This window comes from Mastigoproctus giganteus, chromosome 7, assembly GCF_048544385.1.
Source record: "Mastigoproctus giganteus isolate SK-2022 chromosome 7, ASM4854438v1, whole genome shotgun sequence".
Lineage (NCBI taxonomy): Eukaryota > Metazoa > Arthropoda > Arachnida > Uropygi > Thelyphonidae > Mastigoproctus > Mastigoproctus giganteus.
Genome location: NC_143581.1, coordinates 52,743,748 through 52,771,575, shown reverse-complemented (window position 1 = coordinate 52,771,575; position 27,828 = coordinate 52,743,748). Strand labels below are relative to the sequence as shown.

The window sequence follows — 27,828 nt, the reverse complement described above, 5'->3', positions numbered from 1 at the left end:
TGTATACCTTCTGATTTTTGAAAGACTTAAAAACAAATATTATTAAAATATTTACTAAAAATTAAAAAATATATTTATTAGAATTTGATTCCTAGGCCATACTTATAGTTTTATGCTATTTCTATGTGACTGAAGCAAATTTAATTAATAAATCTGATATGCACAGTATACTCTGCTTTTCCGTAGGGCTCCGTAGCCGAGTGGGCAGGAGCGGGAGTGCAATAGCACACTCTCTTTGAGTAGACCGGGGTTCGAGCCCCTGACTGCTGAATACGGTCGATCTGCCAACCCGCACTGGACCAGCGTGGCAGATTATGGTCCATTTCCCTCAGCATGAATTGTTGAGGAGGCTTCCATCCTGCAGTGGGTTGATAATGGCTGCACTTTACTTTTTTTTTTTTTTTTTTGTTACTCTGCTTTTCGTAACATTCATAGAGTATACTATGAATATACTTCAGCTGATTTTATGACTATAGTACTGCTTAAATCTTAATAAAATTTAATCTGAAAAAATATTAAGAGGATTAAAAACACATTATGGATTAATAAGGTGTACAAACAAACTGAATGCAACATGGGGCGAAGGTAAAGAAAACCGACATGAGAACCACGGGAAACTAACTGATAATATGCATCGTCTGTTTGCCGAGAATGCAGTGAGAAACTGCTGTAGCGGCAAAGCAGTTTGTCAGGTAAGTTTCCCATAATTTGCCGTGGTTCTTTGTTGGCTTTTGTTTCAAATTTCCAGCATCCCCCCCCCTGTAAACAACTTTTTCAAGTCCCAAGTGGTAGATGACTTTCATCAACCGGCGAAATACCACCACTTTGCTTATTGGAGGCTTGAAGTGGTGAAACCCATGTTTAGTCTCTAGAGCAAAGTTTCCGGCACCCCTCTCCCCCCATACTTCTCCTTCAACCCATGCACGGTACTAAGTACTATAGGTTTTGATACCTTTCGTGTTTGGGGTTTTCATCAAAAAAATAACAAAATATCACTTCAGTTTACATATAAAACCATTAAAAATCATTATAGGGTATATGCCATCAACCCCAGAAGCCTTACTGGCCTGTAGGCTCGAAAGTTTTTTTTTTTTTTTTTTTTTATTAAATAAACGTGTGAAATTTCAACATCATTTATTACATTTTTTTTCAACTTCATTCCTATAATTTCTCATTGACGTGAAGGGTGTTTTTCTTCTGTAAATATCGATGCGAAGTAACTGTTGAGTTCAGCTGGGGTATCTAATACTATCCCATGTCTATTACATAAGGGTCCAATCTTGTTTGTTCTTCTCTTATGTGAAGAATTCCAGCGATTTTCTCATAATCTGCCTTTGCCAGCCTAACCTTTTCTGTGGCACTATTACAGATCAATTTGTCGCTATTATATGCTTCTGTAATTTTTATTGCTCTTAACTTTTCTATGCTGCCTTTTTTCTGCTCAAGTAATCTGGCAACTTCATTATTCATTCCACTTGGAATCCTCGTGGAGTATTTTTTTTTATTTTTTTTATTTTTTTTTAATGGTATATAAGCATTCAAGGCTAATGTGATTAATGTTTTTAAAGGTATACCGTAGTTCAATTGTATTCTCTCTCTGTGAGATATCTGCCCAGTAATAGAGGCCATGTAACACCTTAAGCCGTTGTAATTTCCTTTCCTGAAGTTATAACCCATTCCTTTGCCTTTAACTACTGCTACCTCTCTCTTCATTGTTCACCATAGATCTCCATGATCACTTCCTGTTACTGGTTCCTGTACTCTCAGCCCTATTATTTCATCTGGTTCACGGGCGATTATGAGGTCTAGAGTATTGTTTTCCAGAGTACTTTCCCCTGACATGTTGATACAAATAGCAATCATCTAGTTGATTTAAAATTTTGGCCCCATGTGGAGTTTCTCTCCCATTTGCTCCAATCAATTAGAAGCAAATTAAAATCGTCCATAATAAGACATTCATGCTCACTTGCCCATTCAATTTGTATGTAGAGGCTCTTATCATAATCTTCACAATCACCTGGCCTGTAGATTACTCCCACTCTCATTATACCTTTGCTTTCAACTATCTCACACTATACAGATTCTGTATTAGCATGCGAAATGTCTGAATCTGGGAAGGTTTTCGTTGTGCTCGGGCTGCTTTTGATAAGATGCATGACCCCTTCTATCTTCCCTATGCTTCCTAAATACATTATACATACCATATTGAAACTCATCATCCCCTATCTCTGGGTGGCACCAAGTTTATGTAAGCCCTATTATGTCAGTTACTTGTCCTAACAAGCAGTTAAAATTCAGTCATTTTGTTGACGACACTTCTGACATTACTGTATAAACAATTAAGACTTGGTGTTTTTGTATAGTTGACTAACCTGACACACCCCTTAAAGTTATTTAAGCTCGCTTTCGTGGTATTAGCTGCCTGCTCATTTGAAACATTTCTGCACTCAGAACATCTTGCTAATATGTTCTGTTGTGGTAACAAACGAGAATTCTTGAGTTATGTGCAATTTGACCAATACTATCAGATAAATGCATATCTATATTACCCTTGTCCCCCCCCCCCAAACTAGCAGTTTCCCTGAACCTTTAAGGTATTCTCAATAATGCTGGCAAAAACTCTTGCACCACCTTTGTTTAAATGTATCCCATCTCTACAAAACAGATCCCTTCTACCCACAAGTGCAGGCCAAGCTGAAAGAAATTTCCCACCCAAAAGCTTTGCAGAGTCCTTCAAGTTTTGAGTTAATCCACAAGGCTTTCAGCATAATCATAGACATTGTGACCTAACTTGTGGCATTTCTTCAGCGTGGTCCTATATTTGTCTAACAAATTGTCAGATCGTGTATTCTTAATGTCATTAGTCCCCACATGAATAATAATATTCTCTTTATCCCTCTTAAAATCTGACAGTCTGTTGTTGACATCATTAATAGTTGCTCCTGACATACCGTGGTTCTAGTCCACCTATCCTTATTACAAAAAATATTTCCAGTTTCCCTGACAATGGAGTCCCCTAATAAAACTATGTCCTTTCAAACCAGAGTAGTTTGCACCTGGTTATTCTTTTCTGGGGCCTGAATTAGGAGTGCATCACTTGGTAAGTTGCTAGAGTCTTGAGTTAGCATTAGTAGAGGCATGATGCAAGAAAGCAAGCTTATGCAGCATCAGCCAAAAAAAAAAAAAAAAAACCACTACCACCTTACCCCTCCGTTCGTTCGAAATACCTGTCCAGCTGAGCCCTAAATTTATTTAGGCTATCAACTTCCACAACAAGGGATGGAAGTTTGTTCCACCAACCAACTACCCACTGGATAAAGGCAAATTTCCGCACGTCTATCCTACATCTGTCTTTCCTCAATTTGAATTTATGCCCTCTCAGCTGATTATTCTGAGCAAGAGGAAGAATCCCATCAGCATTGAGCATGCTCAAACCATTCAAGACTTTATACACCTCTATCATATCACCTCACTGGTGCCTAATCTCCAGACACTGTAATTTGCAAAACTTAAGCCTTTCTTTGTAAGAGTACCCCTTTGTTCCATTCACTAATCTTGTTGCCCTTCTCTGTACTTGTTCCAGCAGCTTTACATCCTTCTTGAAGTGAAGCCTCCAGACCTGTATACAGTACTCCAGGTGTGGCCTGACCATTGCCTTATACAAGGGAATAATCACCTCCTTATCCCTGCTAGAAAAATTCCTGTATATCATTGACAAGACACCATGAGCTACTCTTGCACCCGTCTGCACTGCTCAGAGAACTTCATATCTGCCTGCACAACCATCCCCCAGGTCCCTTTCATTCTCTACCACTGTCAGTGTAGTACCACAGAGTTGACACATTGCTCTGGGGTTGCTGTTTCCCATGTACTTTACATTTGTCAATGTTAAACTTAATTTGCCACCTCTCAGCCCATCTGCTCAACCTTTCCAGATCCTGTTGCAGCAGCATAGTGTCAGTAGTGTCCTTGACAATCCTGCCAACCTTTGTATTGTCTGCAAACTTGGACATTAAGCTTGATATGCCATCTTCAATATCATTTATAAATACAGAAAACAATGGACCCAACACTGAACCCTGAGGGAATCCACTAATAACATTGCTCCACGATGAGCAGTGTCCATTGATTACCACTCTCTGTCTTCTCCCCCTCAACCCCCTCTTTATCCATAGCAGCAATTTGCCTCCAATGCCACACTGCTCCAATTTGTGCAACAGTCTTCCATGTGCAACAGTATCAAAAGCCTTTCTAAGATCCAAGTATATAATATCAAAGTTATTCCCTGCATCATAATATCCAATCAAATTGGTCAGGCAGGACTTCCCCTTAACAAAACCATGCTGTGTCCGAGCTATAACTGAAGTCTTGTGTAGATGATCCTGCAGTGCTTCTTTAACCAGTGCTTCAATTTATTTTCCTGGAACAGAAGTTAAACTCACAGGTTTATAATTACTTTTGTCAGCCTTTGATCCTCCTTTGTGAATTGGGGTCACATTTGCACATCTCCAGTTTGTGGGTACCTCCCCCGAGTCCAAGGAAGCTCTCATAATTATGGCGAAGGGTTTGCTTGCTTACTGCCTTTGCTGCCTCCTTTAATATAACTGGATAGATCCCATCCACCCCAGGTGCCTTTCTTATGTTTATCTTCAACAATTTCTCCTCCACTTTACTCTCAGTTATTACAAGATTCTCTAGCTTACTGCCAGAGTTGAATACACCTCTGGCATTCCCTCGCTGAATAACTCCTCATGTGTGAATGTCGATGCAAAATATTCATTTAGTTTGTTAGCTACCTGAGCACGATCATCAACAGTTGACCCATCGATATCAAGTGGACCAATCAAATTCATCCCTTTCCTTCTAGAGTTTACATAAGTAAAGAACTCTTTGCTGTTTTTCTTTGCATCCCTTGCCAAAGATTTCTCATAATCTGCCTTCGCCTGCCTAACTTCCTTTGTAACTTGGTTACAGATCAGGTTGTATCTATCATAGGCTTCTGTGTCACGTGTTAATTTGTATGTATCCCATGCATTTCTCTTCTCTGCCATATGTCTCATTAGTTCATCTGACATCCATTTAGGCCTAAACCTTGAACAATATTTCTTAGTTGGTATGTAAAGCTTAGTAGCTTCCAAGATATGATGGTCTCAGACCATCGTAGTTGCCTTTACGAAAGCAATAAACCTTCCCTTTACCTCTTTGAGTAAATCCCACTTCAGCACACTGTGATCACTGCCACTTAGTGGTTCCTTTATCTGCAGATTCTTAATGCATGAAGAATCACTACTGATAATCAAATCAAGAGTATTACTCCCTCTAGTTGCCTCCCGAACATGCTGATGTAGAAAACAATTATCCAATAAATCCACAAAAGCCTTGCTAGTGTGTGAGTGACCAACCCACAAATTCCAGTCAATATCTGGGAAATTAAAATTCCCCATTATAAGATTCTCTGATGTACTGGCCCACTATTTCCCTGTACAGTTTCTTATACTCATCAGAGTCATTAGGCCTATAGCACACTCCTACTCTCTATTTTGATCTCCCAATGCTTATGTCACTCCAAACTGACTCGACACTGCACTGTCCAGCGATGTCTACTGACTTCACTTCCTTGGATTTTATGTGTTTCTTAACTAATAGCATAACCCTTCCTATCCTGTCTATCCTTTCTGTAGACTTTGTACTTCCCAAATTGCAGTTCTGCATTCCTTATATCTGTGTGACACCACGTCTCTGATATCCCAACAATATCCGCCTTTGGTGCTTTGAGCAATACCTCAAATTCATCAAATTTATTTACCAAACTCCTAGCATTGGTGTACACGCAAGTATACATGCACCTGTTTCTATTCTTAGCTACCCTAACACAACCCATGTGTTTACTTGTACCGCAATGACTCCCAGCAGTCTCTGAAATATCCTGCATCTTGTTTTTCAGGCTTCTGCTCGTTCCAGTAGAAGCTGTGCAAGAATCACTTTCACCTGGGGGTTTGTCAATGATATATAGGAATTTTGCTAGCAGGGAAAAGGAGGTGATTATCCCTCTGTATAAGGCAATGGTCAGGCCACGCCTTGAGTACTGCGTACTGGTCTGGAGGCCTCATTTTAGGAAGGATGTAGATTTACTTGAGTGTGTACAGAGAAGGGCAACAAGATTGGTGAGAGGAATGAAGGGATCCTCTTACCAAGAGAGGCTTAAGTCCTGCAAATTGCAGTGGCTGGAGACTAGGCACCTGCGCGGTGATCTGATTGAGGTATATAAGGCCTTGAATGGGTTGAGCAGGCTGAATTCTGATGGGGTCCTTCCACTTGTTCAGATTACGAACCTACGGGGTCATAAATTCAAATTAAGAAAAGACAGATGTAGAATAGATGTGCGGAAATTTGCCTTTAGCCAGCGGGTGGTTAATTGCTGGAACAAACTTCCATCTGTCGTTGTGGAAGTTGATAGGTTGAATAAATTTAAGGAGGAACTGGACAGGCATTTGGAGGGACTGGTGTGTTTTTTTTTTTTTTTTTTGACTGATGCTGCATAAGCTCATACATTTGCTTTCTTGCATCACATGCCACTACTACTACCTCTGCCCAGTGGTTCCTGTTAATCTATTAGTCTTTGTCTCCCCCCAAGCTAGCAGTTTTCCGTCCCATCTAACACTCGATAGCATCAGCAAATCGAGTAGCATCAGCAAATATTCTTGCCCCCTTTCTATTTATGTGTATCCCATCCCTGTAGAAGCAGTCTCTCCTGTTAACAAATACAGTCCAGGCTGAAAAAAATTCTACCCCTTGAGCCTTGCACAATCTTTCCACGGCCGAATTGATCGACAAGGCTCTCATCATATACTCCCTCCTATCGTGTCTGGGCAGAATTGCAGACACTTTGAAATCCAACCCTAATTCATGGGTTTTTTTTCAACAGTGACCTGTATTTGTTAAGTAATTCTGCCGGTCTCCTACTCTAGATATCATTAGTGCCAACGTGTACAACTATATCACCTTTTGTGCCCTTAAAAGATGATATCCGCTCCTGACGAGCTCCAAGTTACATTATTTTTGAAGGCAAGCACCTGTTTTTTTCAGTGACTCAAATTGTTCTAGCAATGCACCAAATTGTAACTTAAGTTCGGTGCCCTCCTTACAACGGTGATTATTCTTAACTTGCAACTTTTTCTGAACACTGGCTTGTATTTATTAAGAAATTTCTCAGATCTCCTACTCATCTTTTGTGCTCTTAAAAGATGATAGCTGACTACGCCATCAATTTTATCCCCACTGAAAACATACTTTCCCATCTCAGTATTCCTCCCTGGAAACAGACAATTAACACAAGAAATATTTTCACATTAGCCAAACTGCTAACAGGAAGATTAGACACTCCCAGTGGTGACGGCTTGTTTCACTCTCGTCGAGAAGCCACCAGGATTGCTGAAACAAGACATCCTCTTCAAAGCAACTTAAAAAACCTGGACTGCCTAAGTCGCTTTTTTCCAGCAAACACAATAGAACTCTTCAATCAACTAAGAATTGAACCTGAAAAGCTCTGTAACAAAAAATCCTACCATTTGCAAGTCTTTACTGATTCCTATCGTCTTGTGCAACTGTAGTGCACAGCCACTCAGCTCAAAAACTGCATTTACTTTCTATCCCTTTTAACTATATATTCTTGGTATTCTAGATGCCAATCTAAGATGTCAAAATTTTAAATATTCTGTTATGAAATCATAATTATTCATGTATTCTAAAAATCTGTATTAACCTTCAGGGTGAACTTCCTATGGACTTTATAACCTTCTGCTCATGGGTCCGCTTCACACCTTAGAATGTTTCTTTCACCCTTCTAGCCAATGGCTGTCCCAGGGGTGTCTCTTTAAAAGAGAAATAAATTGAAGATGATAATAATAATACCCTCGTACTGTTCTACCTACCCTTTTTACACAGTTTATTTTCCATTTCCCTAAGAATATAGTCACTGATGATTGCTACATCCTCTTGAACCAGACATCTCTGCTGTTGAGGACGTTGTGTTATTGCTTGAGCATGGGCTCACGCATTGAGCTGGGAAACTGATTATTTGATGGGTCTCTCTTTTATTCCTTCGAGGGCATCATCCCTGCTCTTCAAGCCTCATATAACCCTATCAGAATGCTGAATTTGTGCACCTCCTGATGCTGTTTATTATGAACATACACAAACTAAGGCATACCTTTTAGCTGTATCACGTCTGGCTAAAGGTAGTCTTGCAATGAGACAGTAAGCAGAATAGACTACAAAATCCTGATTCATTAACAGAACTTCCATCAGCTGTTCTTTCCTCAGCCAAAGCTTCCCAGCTGCTTTGAGACTTTACTTCGCTGCTGTAAGCTGAGGCACGTGATTCCAATCTAAATTTATGAGTACTGCACAAAACTAGGAGATACAAGTATAATATAATGCAGTATAACATGAGTATAGTATAAACTCTATCCGGGTTGTTCTGCAGCAGTACTTGCTATGCTATTTTAAGTTATATAATATGTGATACAGTTACGTTATGAGATTGTTTGCATTGCTATATGCTTAAAGTTTATGAATTTAATAAAGCACTTCTAATATAATTATACTCGTCTGGGATTTTATAAAAGACTACTCCTGAATTGTGTTTATATCATTCTATAACAATACTATAATCAGTACTACATTTATATCATTCGTATATTGATACCAGAACAATAGCAGCCATATTGTTTTATTGATATAGTATAGTGGTGGCAAACTACAACATCCATTTAAGCAAGTTTAAAAATGAAGTAAACAACATATAACCAACTTTATCAGATTAACAAATGTAACAAGTGCACCATTAATTTTAAATAAAAATCAATAATTTGATGCATTACCTTAAAAAAAAAAAAAAAAAATGTAAACTTAGTAACATATCATCAGCTCTTAGAGTTAATAGGTAAGACGGCAGGGAAGGAATCCTATGTTGTGTGATATTTCTGATGGTATTGTCCTAATTGATAGGAGCAGAGAAGGATAAATACTAAGTTGAAGGAGTTGAAGTTCCTGGAGTGCCCTGGTTCAAAAATTCATAGGACATGGAGTATGTGGAGAGTAGTTTTAGGGGTTTTTTTTACTATGTGGCACAGAAGAATAAATATCGATGCCTAGGGTACAGTAGAGTGTAGAGATCGATGAGGATGTTGTTATTTGGTTTTTTATTATTATTATTAGCTATATGATGCAAGGAAGCCTGAGGCTTATGCTGCACCAGCCAATGATGTATGGATTGGAAGTTTGATCAGAACAGCATGAACAGAAGTTATATATAGCCGAGATGAGAATGTTCAGGTGTAACAAGATGAATGGTTTAACAAGAAAGAACAGAGTGAGGTATGAGTATATAAGGCTTGCTATGAAGTTGATTGAATTAAAAATGCAGGAAAATACTGAAATTGTTTGTTCACAGATAGCCTTAATGAATAAGATCATAGTGATGCGACTAGAGTTATGAAGAAGAGGAAGACCAAATAAAACATTGGGAGATAGTGAAGAAGGATATGTAAGAAAATGAAGTGGATGAATTTGACTCAAAGCAGGAATGATTGGAAAGATAGGACTAGAAAAGCTGACCCCAAGGGGATAAGGCTTAGAGGGAAAAAAAATAGGAATTTCAGGTTTGATATTTCAGTTTGCTGATGATATGGAGGATTGGTTAATAAAGTAATCAGGGTATAATGGAAGAAGATAGATGAACTAGGCATGGATAAAGATATGATGATACCATTGGTTAGGGCACATCTGGGTTAATTGATGACAAATAATATTGACAAATGCAAAGTAGTGCATATGGGTAGCAATAACTGCAGAGTGAGCTACCAAATGTGTGCTACTATGCTCAGCATAGTGGAGAATGAAAAGGATCTGGACCTAATTGGGCAGTCAGATATGAAGTTTTCTGAGCAGTGCAGATAGGCTGCCAGAGAAGATCATGGAATCTTGTCAATGATACACAGAAATTTTGCTAGCAGGGATAAGGTGGTGATTATTCCCCTGTATAATGCAATCAATGGTCAGGCCACACCTTGAGTACTGCATACAGATCGGGAGGCCTCATTTTAGGAAGGATGTAGAGTTGCTAGAATGAGTATAGAGAAGAGCAACAAGATTGATGAGTGGAACAGAGGGGTCCTCTTACCAAGAAAGGCTTAAGTTCTGCAAATTGAAGCATCTGGAGACTAGGCACCTGTGAGGTGATCTGATTGAGGGGTATACAACTTTGTATCAAAAAAACTAAAGTTTGTCTCTGTGAAAGCAAATTATACTACATCTATAATAATACCAACCACATTGATCTAATACATAAGCACTTTCTGGAAAAAAGTCTTCAAATTCACTATTAAATTATGCACTATTATGCAATCATTTCTGTAATGGCAAATTTGTAGTCCCCCCCCCTTTCCCTCCTTAAGTTAAGTTTTTTTGCATCATATCAGTGGCTCGTAATTGCATATAAGTAACATGGTTGAAATTTACTTTGTTCATAATGCTTTATATAAGCAAACTCATTATTTTATTATATTTATATGGTAGCTTAATTGTTACAATTAAATAAAAACTTGGAAAAAATTTTCTGTTAACTGATATTTTGGAAAACTGGAATTTCATTGTATGTGCCTAGTAGGCTCTGTATTCCATTTTGAATACCACCAGGAATATGGTTGTTAGTTACACTCCTTTTCAAATGTGATTGAATAAAATTCAGTGCTAAATGTACAATAAATTTGAAGTGTGTATTTGTAGTATTATAGTGGATGATTGGTAGAAAACAATGTGGCGACAGTATTATTAGTGATATGACTTATGCTTAACTAGTTTGAAAATTGTGTAAAGTCTAGGTATGATTGTGATCTAGGCATGCTGTGGAATCACTCTTCTACCATCTGAATTAACAAGTTAGGAGAGATAGTGGATGTGAATAAGAATATCTAAATATTACTACAGCTAGGAGAAATTAAAACACTATCGTAGAAATTAGGACAGTGAATAATGGTGGGAGGAGCCTGTGAGACTCCATCCTTTTTGAAATCTTTTGACAAAAATCTAGTCTGCTCCCAAATCGTTCCAGAACTCAAAATTTTTCAAATTTTGCATAGTCAAAAAAAAAAAAAATAAAAGAAAAGAAAATAGTCATTTCTGTACTACAACTTTGTTGCTCCTAGTAGTGTACACATTGTTGGGCTTAAGAAGTTTGGGTCCTAAAATAAGGTTGTGGAGATGCTCTCTGGTGAAACAGTAATTATATTGTTCTGCCTTGGGACCTTGGTGCAATTACACTGCACCTTAACTCTGGCCTTGATGAAGAGAAAAGTAACATATGGTACACATGTTACTTTTCAATATTGTATTATTACATTATTAAGTATTATATTCCCCCTTCCAGAATGTGCCACACATAGTTGAGGACCCAATGGCAAACACTTGCTTGCTTCACCAAAGGCCTGCTGTATAGTTTCTTTAATGATGCAGCATTTTCCACATTATCTAAAAACCTTTATTTGTACTTTGGGCTACCTCAGTTCTCTGGTACATTCACTGTTATTTTAATTAGCATAAGGGACAAATATCAATAGATGAAAGTAAGTTGTGCCAGTCTTGTTTACAAGCATGGAAGTCATGTTCAGCAAATGCTTTATCAGCTGTATGCATTGATACTTAATTGATTTTGTAAGTTTGCTTACATTCCAGTTTTTCCATGTCATCTCACCTCACTTATTCTAGTTTCAGAAATTGTAAATGAAATTGTTGAAGCAAAAAAAGAACAAAAATATATAATTTGAGAGGCCTTCTCACTGAGCCTTCCTGATTATAAACCTGTAGTCTGATGCTTATGCAGTCAGCTTTGATGTGATCCTTGGGCAAATGAGATTACCCTTTCTTAAAAAATGTTCAGAAAATGGATTTTAGATTTTCAACACCCTTTCTCTGAAATTTTTAAATATTAAACAATTTAATGATTTCATTTTTTTGCAGACTGACTTCCGGCATGCCTACTCCAATGCGCCTTCGTGATTTGATTCGTCAAATACGTGCTGCAAGGACAGCAGCAGATGAGAGAGCTGTAGTTCAACGTGAATGTGCCTATATCCGGTCAACTTTCCGTGAAGAAGACAATACGTGGAGATGTCGAAATGTAGCAAAATTACTGTATATTCATATGTTAGGATATCCTGCACATTTTGGACAGGTAAGTACAATCAGAACTATGCATCCGATAAAGGTAAATCCTTACATCTATATATAAGTTTAAGGTAATTGAAATTAATAATTTAGGTTTCATTAACATTATTATTATTAGCATATGGTATAAGGAAGCCTGAGGCTTATGCTGCATCAGCTAAAAAAAAAAAAAAAAAAAAAAAAAATTCTGAATTACACTGAGAGACAGAGAGAGAGAGAGAGAGACAGACAGACAGACAGACAGAAGGAATCAAAAGGGAATCACCAAGAAAGAGAAGAATGATGATATCCAGCTGAGGACCCTGGGTGTGCCAAGCCGATACTCACCAGATGTGAGCCCCTGGGGTTATAATTCAATAATGATTTAGCCTTTATTTTCTGGGCAAGGTGCAGTACTGCTGAAGCCCCCTCAATCTTATAGTCCAGGGGTGGCCATAGTGCGGCTTGCACAGGCTTGTGGTGTGGCTCTCATGCGGATATTTTTATCAAAATTTTATATATAACACTGATTAAAGTTTAAAAATCATAACTTTATTTTAAGTACGCATATTTTTTTGTTACAGTTTTTTCCAAAAAACATCAAGATACACAAAATACTAATTCTGAATAATTCTGAGCAGCCACTTCCTTTTAGTTGTTTTCATCCTCTTGGAGCTCTAGTAGCTCCAACTCTACAGCTGCTGTATCCCCAGCAATTGGTGGTGAGACGGGACAGCCATTCTTCATAATGTCAACAAGAAAAGGATTTTCCAAAAATGCAAATGATGGTTTAAGTGCCTTAAATCACGAAATCTATTATTAATTTATTCTGCCAGTCTGTGTTGTACTTGCATGCATATTCTAGTTATTATTTAAAATCCTGGTAGAGTTTGTAAAACTTTGCAAACTCAAACACGTGAAATGAGTGAAAGTTTTAGAAACCAAGTTTTTCTCGAAGAGTTTGTTTGTTGTGGAAGCTGAACACACTCTATGCCAGGTCAAATGTTTTCCTTGTCCCTGCAAAGATACATTTAATGATTGTAAATGCTGAACAGCATCTGTGAAAAATGCCATATCTATTAACCACTGGGCATCCACAAGTTGAGAGAGAGATTTCCCTTTTTCTTTGACAAATTGTTTGATTGGCTCCATCAAGTGAAAGAACTTTGTTAGAACATTGCTTACCGAGAGCCACTTTACTAAACAGAACCACAATACGTCATCTGGAAGCTGATCGTTGTCTATTTCTTCCATGAAAGCTTTGAACTGTCAATATGTTTTGGTGCTTGAGCATATGTAGTTAGCAATTTTTAGAACTACCTCCATAACACGTTCATATTTAAATGCTAGGTGTTCCCTATGAATAATGCAATGGACAGAGATAAAATCAGTAAAAAATGTGTTAGTAGTTAAAAGTCTCACAAACCCTTTATTGAAACCTCTCATAGCCGGGGCACTGTCAGGTACAACGCTAACTATCTTCTTAATCGTTACAGAAGCTTTGCCAAGTGCAAGATCAAGAGCTCCTTTTATGTGTGAAGCTCCAGTTATAACCTCAAAGCAATCAGATCTAATAGTTCTTCAATGTCGAGATTATTTGTTTCAAAATGAACAAATATGGCTTGTTGTGGTTTATCTTCAGTGTATGTAGATTCATCCAAGGCTAGATTCAGTGCTCAGCAATTCTTTAAATCATGTTTCAAGTTATTTATGATGTCAGCGCTGATTACAGAAATTCATCTTTCCACTGGATGCAGGGATTTGTTCAATCATTTTGTGCAGTTTTCTGTCACACCCAACTGACTTGACACTGCACTGTGCAGCGATGTCGACTGGCTTCACTTCCTTGGATTTTATATGTTTCTTAACTAATAGCATAACCCTTCCTATCCTGTCTATCCTTTCTGTAGACGTTGTACTCCCCAAATTCCAGTTCTGCATTCCTTATATCTGTGTGACACCACGTCTCTGATATCCCAACAATATCTGCCTTTGATGTTTTGAGCAATACCTCAAATTCATCAAATTTATTTACTAAACTCCTAGCATTGCTGTACACGCAAGTATACCTGCACCTGTTTCTATTCTTAGCTACCCTAACACAACCTATGTGTTTACTTGTACCGCAATGACTCCCAGCAGTCTCTGAAATATCCTGCATCTTGTTTTTCAGGCTTCTGTTCATTCCAATAGAAGCAGTGCAAGAATCTCTTTCACCTCTGCCAGTGGCTACTGTTAATCTATTAGTCTTTGTCTCCCCCCAAGTTAGCAGTTTTCCGACCCACCTAACACTGCCTCGATAGCATCAGCAAATATTCTTGCACCCTTTCTATTTAAGTGTATCCCATCCCTGTAGAAGCAGTCTCTCCTGTTAACAAGTACAGTCCAGGCTGAAAAAAATTCTACCCCTTGAGCATTGCACAATCTTTCCAGGGCCGAATTGATCGACAAGGCTCTCATCATATACTCCCTCCTATCGTGTCTGGGCAGAATTGCAGACACTTTCAAATTCAACTCTAATTCACGGCTTTTTTTCAACAGTGACCTGTACTTGTTAAGTAATTCTGCCGGTCTCCTACTCTTGATATCATTAGTGGCAACGTGTACAACTATATCACCTTTTGTTGTGTGTCATTCAGAATGCCATATCTATCTAAATGTCCCTGGATTACACTCTTAATCACTGTCTCTAAGATTTTTACTACCAATGAAGTCAGATTAACTGGTTTGTAGTTATCACTTCACTCTTAGAACCGCTTTTATGTATTGGCAATACATTGGCACATCTGCAATCCAAAGGAATTTCTCGTGAGTCCAAAAATGCCCTCATAGTTTTCTATTGAATGCACTCCCTCGTGCTCTCCTTCAAAACTACAGGATATATGCTATCAACTTCTTGAAGCCTTGAAAAAGTTTTTTTAATAAACAAATTGTGTGTAATTGCGACATCACTAATTTCACATGGCTCAACCTCTTCTCGGCATAAGGGGTCTTTTGTCACTAAGGACGGATGCAAAGTACCTGTTCAATTCTTCTGCAACATTAGTTGGGTTGTCTAAGACTTTTCCCCTGCCAATGCACAAGTATCCAATCTGACACATACACAAAAAATTCCTTGAATCCATTCTTTGCTCTCTTAGGCAGTGCTTTCTCATACGCTTACTTGAAATTATTTGTGGTACTATTACATATCAACTGGTACCTGTTGTAGGCCTCAGTACTTTTCATCACTCTGTAACTGTCCCATGCTATCTTTTTCTGCTCTATTTGGCCAGCCAACTGCAGTCATCCATTTTGGCATCCTCCTCCTGCAGTATTTTCTTAAAGGTATGTATGCGTTTATGACTTCTATAATTTTTGCTTTAAAAGTGTTCCATAATTCAGTTGTATTTGCCATATCTCGGCAATTCGCCCAGTTCACATATGCCATATAGCGCCTTAAACTGTCAAAGTCCCCTCTTCTGAAGCTAAAAACTGTGCCTTTAACTACTGCTAGATCTTTTTTTATCTTCCAGCTGATGATTGCATGATCTCTTCCTGACAAAGGTTCCTGCACTTTAAGCCCTGCGATGTCATCTGAATCATTAATGATGAGGTCAAGAATATTCTCACCCCTAGTACTGTCTCTGAAGTGGTGGTACAAATCGTAATCGTCTAGTTTATTTAAAAATTTTTTCATCAACATGAGTTTCCCTCCCACTTATTCCAATCAGTAAGGAGCAGATTATAGTTACCCATAATAAGACATTCACGCTTGCTTCTCCATTCCATCACTCTCTATTCCATGAGTAGAGAGTCTCGTCATATTCTTCACAATCTTCTGGTCTGTAGATTACTCCCACTCTCATTGTTCCTTTGCTTCTGATTAACTCACACCACACCGATTATACATTGGCAATGTAACTTCAGACTCAGCAAAAGCTCTTTTTGTGCTCAGGCTGCTTTTGATAAGAAGCGTGACTTCTCCAACCCTTCTATCTTTCCTCTCTTTCCTAAGTACATTATACATACCATAATGGAACTCGTCATCACCAATTTCCAGGTGGCACACATTTCTGTTAGTCCTGTTATATCAGCATTAGTTGACCTAACCTGGAGTTCCAATTCAGACATTTTATTGGCAATACTCCTGACATTACTGTAGACACAGTTGAGACTAAGTAATCTTCTATAGTTTACTACACTGACACACCCCTTGAGGTTATTTAGCTTTGTATTCCAAGCTATATCTTCCCTCTCATTTGAAACATTGCTACTTTCAGAACATTCTATGAACATTGGCTGTTGTGGCAACAAACAAGAATTTTTGAGGTGAGTGCAAGCACTACTTTGACACACATCATCTGATAAATGTGGATCTACATTACCTTCCCCCTCCCCACTAACTAGCAGTTTCAGGTCAGGGGTGCATCACTTGGCAGGTCAGGTGATACTTGAGTCTGTGACAGTTACATTTGCTTCTAGGGCAAGCACTTATTTTTTCAGTGATTCAACTTCTTCTCATAATGCACCAAGTTTTTTTTTTTTTTTTTTTTTTATGTGAACCCTAAACACGAGAGGTATTAGAACCGAACCTATAGTACTTAGTACCGTGCTTGGATTGGAGGTTGAGAAGATGAAAGAAGATATTTGTTGACATTGGACTTGAACTTCAGGAAATACGTATGAAGGAAGGTTGTTCCAGAAAACGGCAGTTGAATGAATAAATGAGGAAAATGAAAAGTTGGTTCTGTGGGTTTGAAGTTGGACGGTAAATGGATGTTGGCTGGTGGCAGCACGTGTTCGGATTGTTTTGAAAGAGAGAGCAGGAATTATAGAAGCCAATTCAGAAGAACAGTGCCCATGGAAGTATCTGTAGAAGAGGCATGCAGCAGAAACAGTGCGTCTATGAGAAAGCGAGTGGAGAGACTCTGTTAGAGATGAATCATTAATTAACCTAACTGCCATCTTCTGAATGGAATCAAGAAGCCTGAGAGAGGTTTTGGGGGCACCACCCCAGATGTAGGAACAATATTCAATGGCAGTGCGGATTTGCGATTTATACAGAGTGAGCAGCTGTTTGGAAGAAAAGTAACGCCGAGATCAAAAGAGAAAACCAAGATTTTTAGATGCAGAGGAAGCAATATTTGTAATGTGCTTGTGCCAAGAGAGATTAGAAGTCAGGTTAATCCCCAAAACAGATATATCGTTTTGCCTAGAAATCGGAGTGTCACTAAAGATAAGCATAGGAGCAGAAGAATCCTTTTTGCGAGATATAAGACAAGACTGAGTTTTAGAAGGGTTGAAATCAACTAAGTTGTCTTTGTCCCACTGGAGAATTACCTGAAGATCGGCATTTAAAGAATTGGTAGCAGATTTTCGAGAAGTTGAAGCTGATTGAGCAGGACAAGGTTTCTCAAAATGGAAAGTTGAATGCAATGTGCTATCATCGGCAAAACTATGGATAGGATTTCCAGTCAGTTGAAGAAGGTCATTGATATACAAGAGGAAAAGAGTGGGGGAAAGAACTGAACCTTGGGGGGACACCAGCATTAGTAGAGAAGTTAGAAGACAGAGAGCCATCTACCATCACCCTCAGTGAGCGATCAGAGAGAAAACTGGATAACCAATTACAAAAACAGTTGGCAAACCATAAGATGGAAGCTTGTTTAGAAGACCTTTATGCCAAACACGATCAAAAGCCTTTGAGATGTCAAGAACAACTACTTGTGTTTCACCAAACCTTTCCATTGAATTAGTCCATAAATGGGTAACATAAGCCAGAATATCACCAGTGGATCGACACTGATGGAATCCATACTGGCGATCGTTGATCAGACGGAAGGTTTCAAGGTGGTTTAAGAGATGGCGGTTAATTGATTTCTCCATTACTTTAGAAAGAGTAGAAGTAATTGCAATGGGACGATAATTGGATGGGAGGGATTTGTCACCCTTTTTAGGAACTGGCTGGATATGAGCAAATTTCCAAACAGAAGGAAAAACACCTTTGGAATAAGAAAGTGAAAAAAAGCGGCAAAGAATAGGAGTAAGTTCAGGAGCACAGCTTTTGAGAACAAGTAGAGAAATACCATCAGGACCTGGAGCTTTCTTAGCATCAAGATTCATCAAAATCCTTCTGACATCCTTTTGACGGAAGACCACAGTAGGCATTGAATGGAGCGTGTTGGGAATGGTGGGAGGTGTTTTACCAAGATCATTAATACATGAGCTGGTAGAAAAATGGGATGCTAGCAGGTTAGCTTTATCCTTGGCTGAAGTGACAACAGAACCATCTGGTTTGGACAGAGGTGGGAGCAGAGATGGGCAAAAATTGCGGCCAATAGCTTTGGCAAGAGACCAGAATGCTCGGCTACCATTAGGGCAAGAAGCAAGTTTTCTACTCTTAGCGTGTTCAAACTCTAGTTTGGACTGATTAATAACTGCTTTACAATTATTCCGAGCTTTGGTGTAAGCAGAAAATGAAACTGAAAAATTAGAAACAAGCCAATTACAATATGCAACATTCTTCTCTTGCACAGCCTTAGCACATTTATTGGAAAACCAAGGTTTAGATAAAGGACGAGATTTTAAAGTGGTGTGGGATAAAGGATTCCATTCGTGAATGAATAATTTCACTGACACAATCTGAGCAAACGTTGACATCAGAAGTTTTGAAACAGTAATCCGACCAAGGAAAAGAAGAAAAGAAGTCTCGCAGGTCATCCCATTTTGCATTCTTGTAATGCCAAACAGCACGAGGTTGGGAATAGCCATGAGATAGCGGTTCCATTGGAGAAGAGACAATCACCAAGTTGTGATCTAAAGTGCCTAGAGGACCTCTCACTTCGACCATGTACTTAGAAGGGTTGTTTGTGAGTAAAATATCAAGTGTGTTGGCTGTATGATTAGGATTGTCTGGTATTCTTGTAGTAAATGGACAATCTGTGCTAGGTCATTAGTAATTGCAAAAGCCTCAGCATCTTGACCTGCTGGGTCGGTGTGACTAGAAAACGGAAGCCAGCTGGAGTTGTGAACATTAAAATCACCAAGGAAAATTACCTCACTGTTAGGAAAGTTGGACTGGAGAAAGTCAAGTTGGAAAGAGAGGAAGTCAGAGCTCCAAGTGATTAGTGGAGTTGGGAGAACGGTAGAGACAACAGATGAATTTGACACAATGAGGTAGAGAGATTTTAAGCCAGAGAAGATCAAATAGAGGAGATTCCAAATTGCCAAGTCTTTTAAAAGGGAATATCAGAATGGACATATGCACAAGTACCACCTTTGAGACGAAAGGAATGATTTGGGCATCTGAGATGAACAGTAGTTGAATCAACCGATAAGTGAGATTCTGTCAGAAAAAGTACATGGGGTTTGGCAGACTGCGAGTGGAAATGGAAATCATTGAGATTAGAATTGAGACCATGTATATTTGTGAAATGAATTAGGAAGTCCTTGGGAGGTTTAGACTTTTTGCAGATAAGCTTGCTCTATTAGTTTCACAATTCATGGTGTATTCAATAATAAGAAAAAGGGGATGGGACATGCCGTATGAAGTAATGAAATTTTTGGATATGGTGTACACGTGGTAAGAATATACCCAGATCCTTTACATAACGCGGCCTCGACAATGCTCCCCACATACACACTCCCTCCAGTCACTATCTGGCAGAGTAGAGGTAGCAAGATTATACACTAGCTGATCCGGAAGCCTCCTAGAGAGTTACCAATAGGTTCGGTCTGGTGTACTAACTAGCGGCCAGCCTGCGAACACCGTTTTAGAGCTGTATCCTCGAAATGTAAGGAATATTGGATCTCCCCACAACGTTCATCATAACCTCAAAAGTCATCAATCATACTGCATGATGGAAGAGATAGGGAAGGGTTGACCAGAACTTAGCTCTAGAGACTAAACATGGGTTCCACCACTTCAAGCCTCCAATAAGCAAAGTGGTGGTATTTCACCGGTTGATGAGAGTCATCTACCACCTAGTACTGCCTGGTAACATAGAGGGGCGGCGTTCATCCAAGTGGTGTGGGCGCCACACCCAACCCCTGCTTACGTTGGTTCACACCTGGGTGGTCACCCACCATGTACTTGTGCATGGATGTTATACCCAGGATTGCTAACAGTCCCACCATTGTGAAGGTGCAAGCAGAAGATTTGGCTGTCACAGATTGTCCGGACTTCGCCGAAATTGGGTCCACTTCACTTGAGTGTCACCCGAATATCAGTTCTATCAGCGTTTTAGACTCCCAGGTAGCAAGTACAGCTTGTCTGGCGTATCTGAGAGAATGTCTGTGACAACCTTGAGTTTGGTATACTCCTTACATTGGTTGCAAAGAAAAGAATTGCCAGATGAGGTAGGTCTGTCTACTAGACCAGCCTAAGAATACATGTCACAGGCTGAACAAATGATGAAGTGTTGACTCATGCTGGAAAAGCCCGCAAGCATTTTCGCTTGAGTCCCGATGTCCCTTTGACTTTGTATTGTAAGTGCATCTTGTAGCAACAACCATAATTCAATTAATTTGAACTTTTACAAGGATTCCAAAATTAAAGTTTACAATATATTACACAATTTCTGTTATTGCAGAAATTACACTGTTGACAAAAATTACATCACTAAAGAAGTTATTGCTACCAAATGAAAGATATGAAATTCCAAAATATCAATAACAAAGGCTATCTGAATATTAAACTGTATTGCTCAAATTCAAATTCAAATAAATACGAACTAACGTATGTGACTATAGGAATTCACACTGTATTAACTACAGTTTAGCAGAGACAACCCTGCTTAGCGTTGATAATTCGTTCCCGAAAAACAGTGCGCTAGGCAAGTGCCATATTCCCATTAGGTTACATATGTATTTGTGAGTTGCAGTCTGTGCCATAGGATATTTCCTAATCAATAATAAATGGTAGTGAAAAGACACACTAATGTCGGTGAAAATATTCAATGTAAAAAATTTGTACATATGAAACATTCTATGTTACATACTTATATAATTATGTAGTAAGTAACTGCATTATGTATCAAAATTAAACTTAAAATGCCAATTAAAATCATGAATTTATTAATCTGATGGCCTTGGGTTCTTGTATTCTTGGACAGAATTTTGTGTTGATTTTGGGTTGTACTTTGTCCTTCCTCTCGTACAAAATCATGTAGGGATTCATTTCTTTCTTTAAATTTCTTATTACCTTGGAACTTTGTTCCACGTCAGGGACCTTTTTCCAGAAATAATCACATTTTTTCAAAGTGTTCGAAAGCTTTACTAAGTCCTTTTGCAGTCAGCAACTTTATTGGTTCTTCATCCCTAGGATCTTGATCATCTTCTCCTTCAATTGCTCACTCTTGTTTTGTCATTTCCTTGAGTTCTTCATTAGAGATGCCATCCCTGTCGTTGTCAATCATCTCTTGTACTTCATCGTCAATTTCGTCCAATCCTGCTTCCTTTCTGAGCTTAACAATTTGCGCTTTAACATTCCATCCGAATCATCAGGTTCTTTGGAATCCTTTATGCAATCCTTACAAACATTCCTCAACACTCCATTCATGGTTTTTTGAGTCACGTCATCCCAGGCACTAGAAATGTTGTAGGTGGTGGTTTTAATGTTGTAGAATTTCCAAAACTTCTATAGGCTCTGTATATTTTCACCAGTGTTTGATGGCTTTTAATAGCTTGGGAAAAGGTGTTCCTTTTGTAGTAAGCTTTAAATGTGACAATAACACCTTGATCCAGTGGTCGGATTGGAGATGTATTGTTTGGAGGCATGTAAAAAATTTTTATATGATTGTTCAAGTCTTCTAAGCTCTCTTTTCTTGAATGTCCTGGTGCGTTATCCATGATCAGAATTACTTTTGCAGTAAAGGTTATTTTTCGCACAATGTCTTTCCACTGTGGGACAGAAGAATTCAGAGTACCAATTAACGAAAAGAGGCCTGGTTGCCCAAGCTTTTTTATTAGCCTTTCAAATTACAGTAGGTTTGATTTAGTGAAACCCTTAAGAGCCCTTGGATTTTCTGAATGGTAAACTAAAAGGGGTTTTAATTTAAAATTCTCCGCAGCATTACCGCCCAGCAATGGTGGAACCCATGTTTAGTCTCCAGAGCTAAGTTCCTGTCAATCCTTCCCCATTTCTTCCATCATGCAGTATGACTGACGAATTTGAGGTTATGATGAACATCATGGCGAGATCCAATCTTGATTACATTTCGAGGGTACAGCTCTAAAACGGTGTTCGCAGGCTGGCCGCTAGTTAGTACACCAGACCGACCAATTGGTAACTCTTTAGGAGGCTTCCGGATCAGCTAGTGTATAATCTTGCTATCTCTCCTTTGCCAGATAGTGACTGGAGGGAGTCTGAGTAGTGTGTATGTGGGGGGCATTGTCAAGGCCATGTTATGTCAAGGATCTGGGTATATTACCATGTGTCCGCCATATCCAAAAATTTCATTACTTCGTACAGCACGTCCCGCTCTCTTTTTCTTACTATTGAATACACCATCAATTGTCAAACTGATAGTAAGCTTATCTGTGAAAAGATCTAAACCTCCCAAACACTTCCTAGTTCATTTCACAAATGTACATGGTCTCAATTCTAATCTCAGTGATGTCCATTTCCACTTGGAGTCTGACAAACCCCATGTACTGTTTCTGACAGAATCTCGGTTATCAGTTGATTCAACTACTGCTCATCTCAGTTGCCCAAATTATTCACTGTATGATTCCTTTCGCCTCAAAGGTGGTACTTGTGCACATGTCCATTCTGACATTCCCTGTTAGAGACTTGGTAATTTGGAATCTCCTCTTTTCGATCTTCTCTGGCTTAAAATCTCTCTACCTCATTGCATTAAATTCATCTGTTGTCTCTACCGTTCTCCCAGTTCCACTAATCACTTGGACCTCTTTGATTTCCTCTCTTTGCAACTTGACTTCCTGCAGTTCAACTTTCCTAACAATGAGGTAATTTTCCTTGGTGATTTTAATGTTCACAACTCCAGCTGGCTTCCATTTTCTAGTCACACCGATCCAGCTGGTCAAGTTGCTGAGGCTTTTGCAATTACTAATGACCTTGCACAGATTGTTCATTTACTTACAAGAATACTGGAAAATCCTAATACAGCCAACACATTTCATCTTTTTTCTCACAAACAACCCTTCTAAGTACACTGTTGAAGTGAGTGGTCCTTTAGGCACCTCAGATCACAACTTGGTGATTGTCTCTTCTCCAATGGAGCCTTTATCTCATGGCTATTCCCAACCTTGTATTGTTTGGCATTACAAGATGCAAAATGGGATGACCTGTGAGATTTATTTTCTTTTTTTTCGTTGGTCATATTAATGTTTCAAACTTCTGATGTCAACATTTGCTCAGATCGTGTAAGTGAAATCATTCTTGTAGGGGAATCCTTTATTCCACACTCCACTTTAAAATCTCGTCCTTTATCTAAACCTTGGTTTTCCAATAGATGTTCTAAGGCTGTTCAAGAGAAGAACGTTGCATATCGTAATTGCCTTGTTTCCAATTCTTCGGTTTCATTTTCTGATTACACCAATGCTCGCAACTATTGTAAAGCAATTATTAATCAGTCCAAACTAGATTTTGAACTGGCTAAGAGTAGAAAACTTGCTTCTTTCCCTAATGGTAGTCGAGCATTCTAGTCTTTTGCCTATCTCTGCTCCCACCTCTGTCCAAACCAGATGGTTCTGTTGTCACTTCAGCCAAGGATAAAGCTGACCTACTAGCATCCCATTTTTCTTCCAACTCCTGCATTAATGACCTTGGTAAAACAGCTCCCACCATTCCAAACACACTCGATTCAATGCTTCCTATGGTCTTCCGTCAAAAGGATGTCAGAAAGATTTTGACAAATCTTGATGCTAATAGAGCTTCAGGACCTGATGGTATTTCTCCACTTGTTCTCAAAACCTGCACTCCTGAACTTACTCCTGTTCTTTGCCACCTTTTTTTTCAATTTCTTATTCCAAGGGTGTTTTCGTTCTGCTTGGAAATTTGCTCATATCCAGCCAGTTCCTAAAAAGGGTGAGAAATCCCTCCCATCCAATTATCGTCCCATTGCAATTACTTCTACTCTTTCTAAAGTAATGGAGAAATCAATTAACTGCCAACTCTTAAACTATCTTGAAACCTTCCGTCTGATCAATGATCGCCAGTGGCGATCCACTGGTGATATTCTAGCTTATGTTACCCATTTATGGAAAAAATATAGCTTATGTTACCCATAAATTGAATGGGAAAGTTTGGTGAAACTCAAGCAGTTGCTTTTGACATTTTAAAGACTTTTAGTTGTGTTTGGTGTAAAGGTCTTCTAAATAAGTTCCATCTTATGGGTTCCCATCTGTTTTCTCTCTCTCTGTCTTCTAACTTCTCCACTAATGCTGGTGTCCCCCAAGGTTCAATTGTTTCCCTCACTCTTTTCCTCTTGTATGTTAATGACCTTCCATTGACTGGAAATCCCATCCATAGTTTTGCTGATTATAGCACAATGCATTACACTTTCCATTTTGAGAAACCTTGCCCTGCTCAATCAGCTTCAACTTCTCGAATGTCCACTACCAAGGAATTGGTAGCGGATTAGAAGTGGAAGAGAGATTAGAAGTTAGGGGATTACCCTGACTTCTCATCTCTCTTGGCACAAGCACATTACAAATATTGCTTCCTCTGCATCAAAAAAACTTGGTTTTCTTTTTTCCTCTTGGTGTTACTTTTCTTCCAAACAGCTGTTCATTCTGTACAAATCACAAATCCACCCTACCATGGAATATTGTTCCCACATTTGGGGTGGTGCCCCCAAAACCTCTCAGGCTTCTAGATTCCATTCAGAAGAGGGCAGTTAGGTTAATAAATGACTCATCTCTGAGTCTTTGCACTCGCTGTCTCATAGACGTACTGTTTCTGCTGTATGCCTTTTCTACTGATATTTCCAAGGGCACTGTTCTTCTGAATTCACTTCTATAATTCCTGCTCTCTCTCTTTCAAAACAGTCCGAACATGTGCCGCCACCAGCCAGCCATTTACTATTCGACTTCAAACTCACAGAACCAACTTTTTGTCTTTCTCGTTTGTTCATTCAACTGCCGTTTTCTGGAACAACCTTCATATGTATTTCCTGAAAATTACAGTCTACAGAAGTTCAAGTCTAATGTCAACAAATGTCTTCTCTCGTCTTCTCAACCTCCAACCCAAGCATGGTACTAAGTACTATAGATGCTAATACCTGTCGTGTTCGGGGTTTTTATTAAAAAAAAAAAATAAAAATTAATAAATAAAGTCAACCAATCCTTTGCTGCTTTGAAGCTCAGCATGTTTTTATTTTCTTTCAATATGAAACTTCCAAAACAGTCCTGTTTCATCTTTGTTTTAAACTTATTGAGCATTTTAACACCCCTCTTCAATAATTTTAACAAGTTCTTTTTTGAAAGTTTCGGCTCCTTCTTGATGTGCAGTTACGGCTTCTTCCTGGAATCAAACCAGTCCTTACTGGCATTAGATGGTTCCACATTTTTTTGAAGGTGAGTTTTCTTCAAATCTTGATATAGGCTAATCACTTTTTTCTTTAATAATAATTGAACTTAACAGAATTCGATGTTGGATATTATTTTCAATAAAATTATTTAGAAGTCTTTCCATTTCAATCATAATAGCTGGCCTGGCCTTAGTCAATTTAGTTGCCTGCAGTGGAACTGCTATTCTTCCTGCTGCTAAAATTAATTCTTTATTTTTTATAATTGTTCTTACAGTTGAATCTGCCACTCTTAAATTATTGCACAAATCCACTTGTTGTTGTTGACTAGAATCGATTCTCTTCAAAATGTCTAATTTAATTTTCAAACTCAATCTTTTTCTTGTCTAACACTGTACTTAGTGATTGCTAGACTTTGGATAAATGCATATAAGGCAAATATTACAAGCAATACTTCATATTCCTTAACTTCATCATTTTTTTCAAATGTTGATCTCTGAAACATGTAACAAGTCACTGGACTGACTGCAATTAAATTAGCATGGGAAAATTTCTCAAGTCTGTATGGGAAACATTTTAATGCTGTTTTGATGTTGTTCAGTCTTATGCTATTGACTACATCAGGTGTAATATTTTCATTAAACCTGCCAAATATGCAATCTGTAAAAGAATTCAATTCAATCTGTACACTGGTAAAAGAGTGTTATAGTGAGTTGTGATAGCGTTATAGTGAGATACGGGTTATAATATAAGAACAGTGTTATAGCGAATCAGCATAAAGCAAACCTCGTTATAATGAGGGCCTACTGTATGTTAAAATAGAAAAAACCTTAACTAACCTGCAATTAGGAGCTTCGGATACACACAGCCACACTCTGTAGCCTTGATCCCAGCAAAGTACATTACAGGCAGCCCTTGCTTCTTGTTCTGAGAATGCTGTTAATTCAAGGTTGTTATTTTTGGTCCTGACTTTTCCAGTACATTTTTTCCAACAGTTTTCAGTTGCTGTCAAGCCTGCTTTCTCCCAAACTAATCCAATTGTATGTAACAGCTTTCATTGTTAATGTTTTCATAAATTCTAGAACTTGAATTTCTGAGTTCACAACATTAGCAAGTAGCTAAACATGATAGTAGGCTTTTAAAGGCTTGAATTAATGCCTTGATCCGTGGGCTGAATTAGTGCAGTTGTGTTTCTTTGCAGAAATGCTGATCTAGCCTGCTTTTGATTCAGGACATCAGCCGAAGGAGAAGCAGGGCAGTGATCCAACAGTAACACAGTCTTTTCTTCAAGTTTTTTTGGAAAGCAAGTGGTGTCTCATGTAATTGGTACAAACTTGCTTTCAAACCATGAAGCAAAAATATCACTTTTCTTCCTAGTATCAAAGCTATTTTTATAAATCACAGGTTGAAATTCCATGTTGACGTACTTAAAATACCATGGTCTTCGACCTTTACTGATGCACAATGGCTTTGCTTGTGTTCCAGTCTTGTTTGCAAAAAGTAACACAGTAATTCTTTCTTTGTTAGTTTTCATGCATTGTTTGTTGGGTGCCTTTTTAATATAAGGAGAATTAAAGGGAATTGAGGAGAAGTTCATAGTACAGCACTGTTTTCCTGTGAAAGTGGATGAATATTTGTGTGATTTACAACTATCTGGAAAGAAGTGTTAAAAGAAAAGATAGATTTAACAAAATTCAGTTTATGTATGCTACTGAAGAAAAAGATTTTGAAAGATGCACACATTATCTGTCTTTAGTTAAATGTGTAAAAAGACTAGTAGAACAGTGGCAACATTTGACAGGTCTATTTAAAGATTTTAGAAATGGCAAGAAAACCATATGAGCATTTTTTGGAGTTATGAAATTGAAAAGTATAAGCAGTCACTTGTTGGTGCTACGAACTCATACCCAAATCTTGTTTGAAAGATGACAAATTAATAAACAAAAAAAAAAAGAAAAAAAAAAAAATCCTATAACACAAACTTCAAGTGAAAGCAAGTCTGAACAAGCTGATAATTCTAGAATGTTATCCTTACAAACATTTTCTGCATAAGCAGAAAGTGTTTGTGTTCTACTCTTCTGGCTTAAATAAAACAATTTGTTTGTTTCTTAAAATGCTATGCCAACATTGGAAAATCCAAATGTAGCTCTTC

The 27,828-nt window shown here is 38.4% G+C and overlaps 1 protein-coding gene across 5 annotated transcripts in view; it reads left to right on the top strand.

The window, feature by feature from the left end:
• Window positions 1–27,828, top strand: part of LOC150082893 (AP-1 complex subunit gamma-1-like) — a 489,084-nt gene that overhangs the window by 12,082 nt on the left and 449,174 nt on the right. For all 5 annotated transcript variants that reach the window (XM_090377666.1, XM_090377665.1, XM_090377663.1 and 2 more), the window contains exon 2: window positions 12,019–12,232. In XM_090377666.1, coding sequence (XP_090233792.1) covers window positions 12,019–12,232 — 214 coding nt within the window. The remainder of the gene's footprint in view (window positions 1–12,018; window positions 12,233–27,828) is intronic.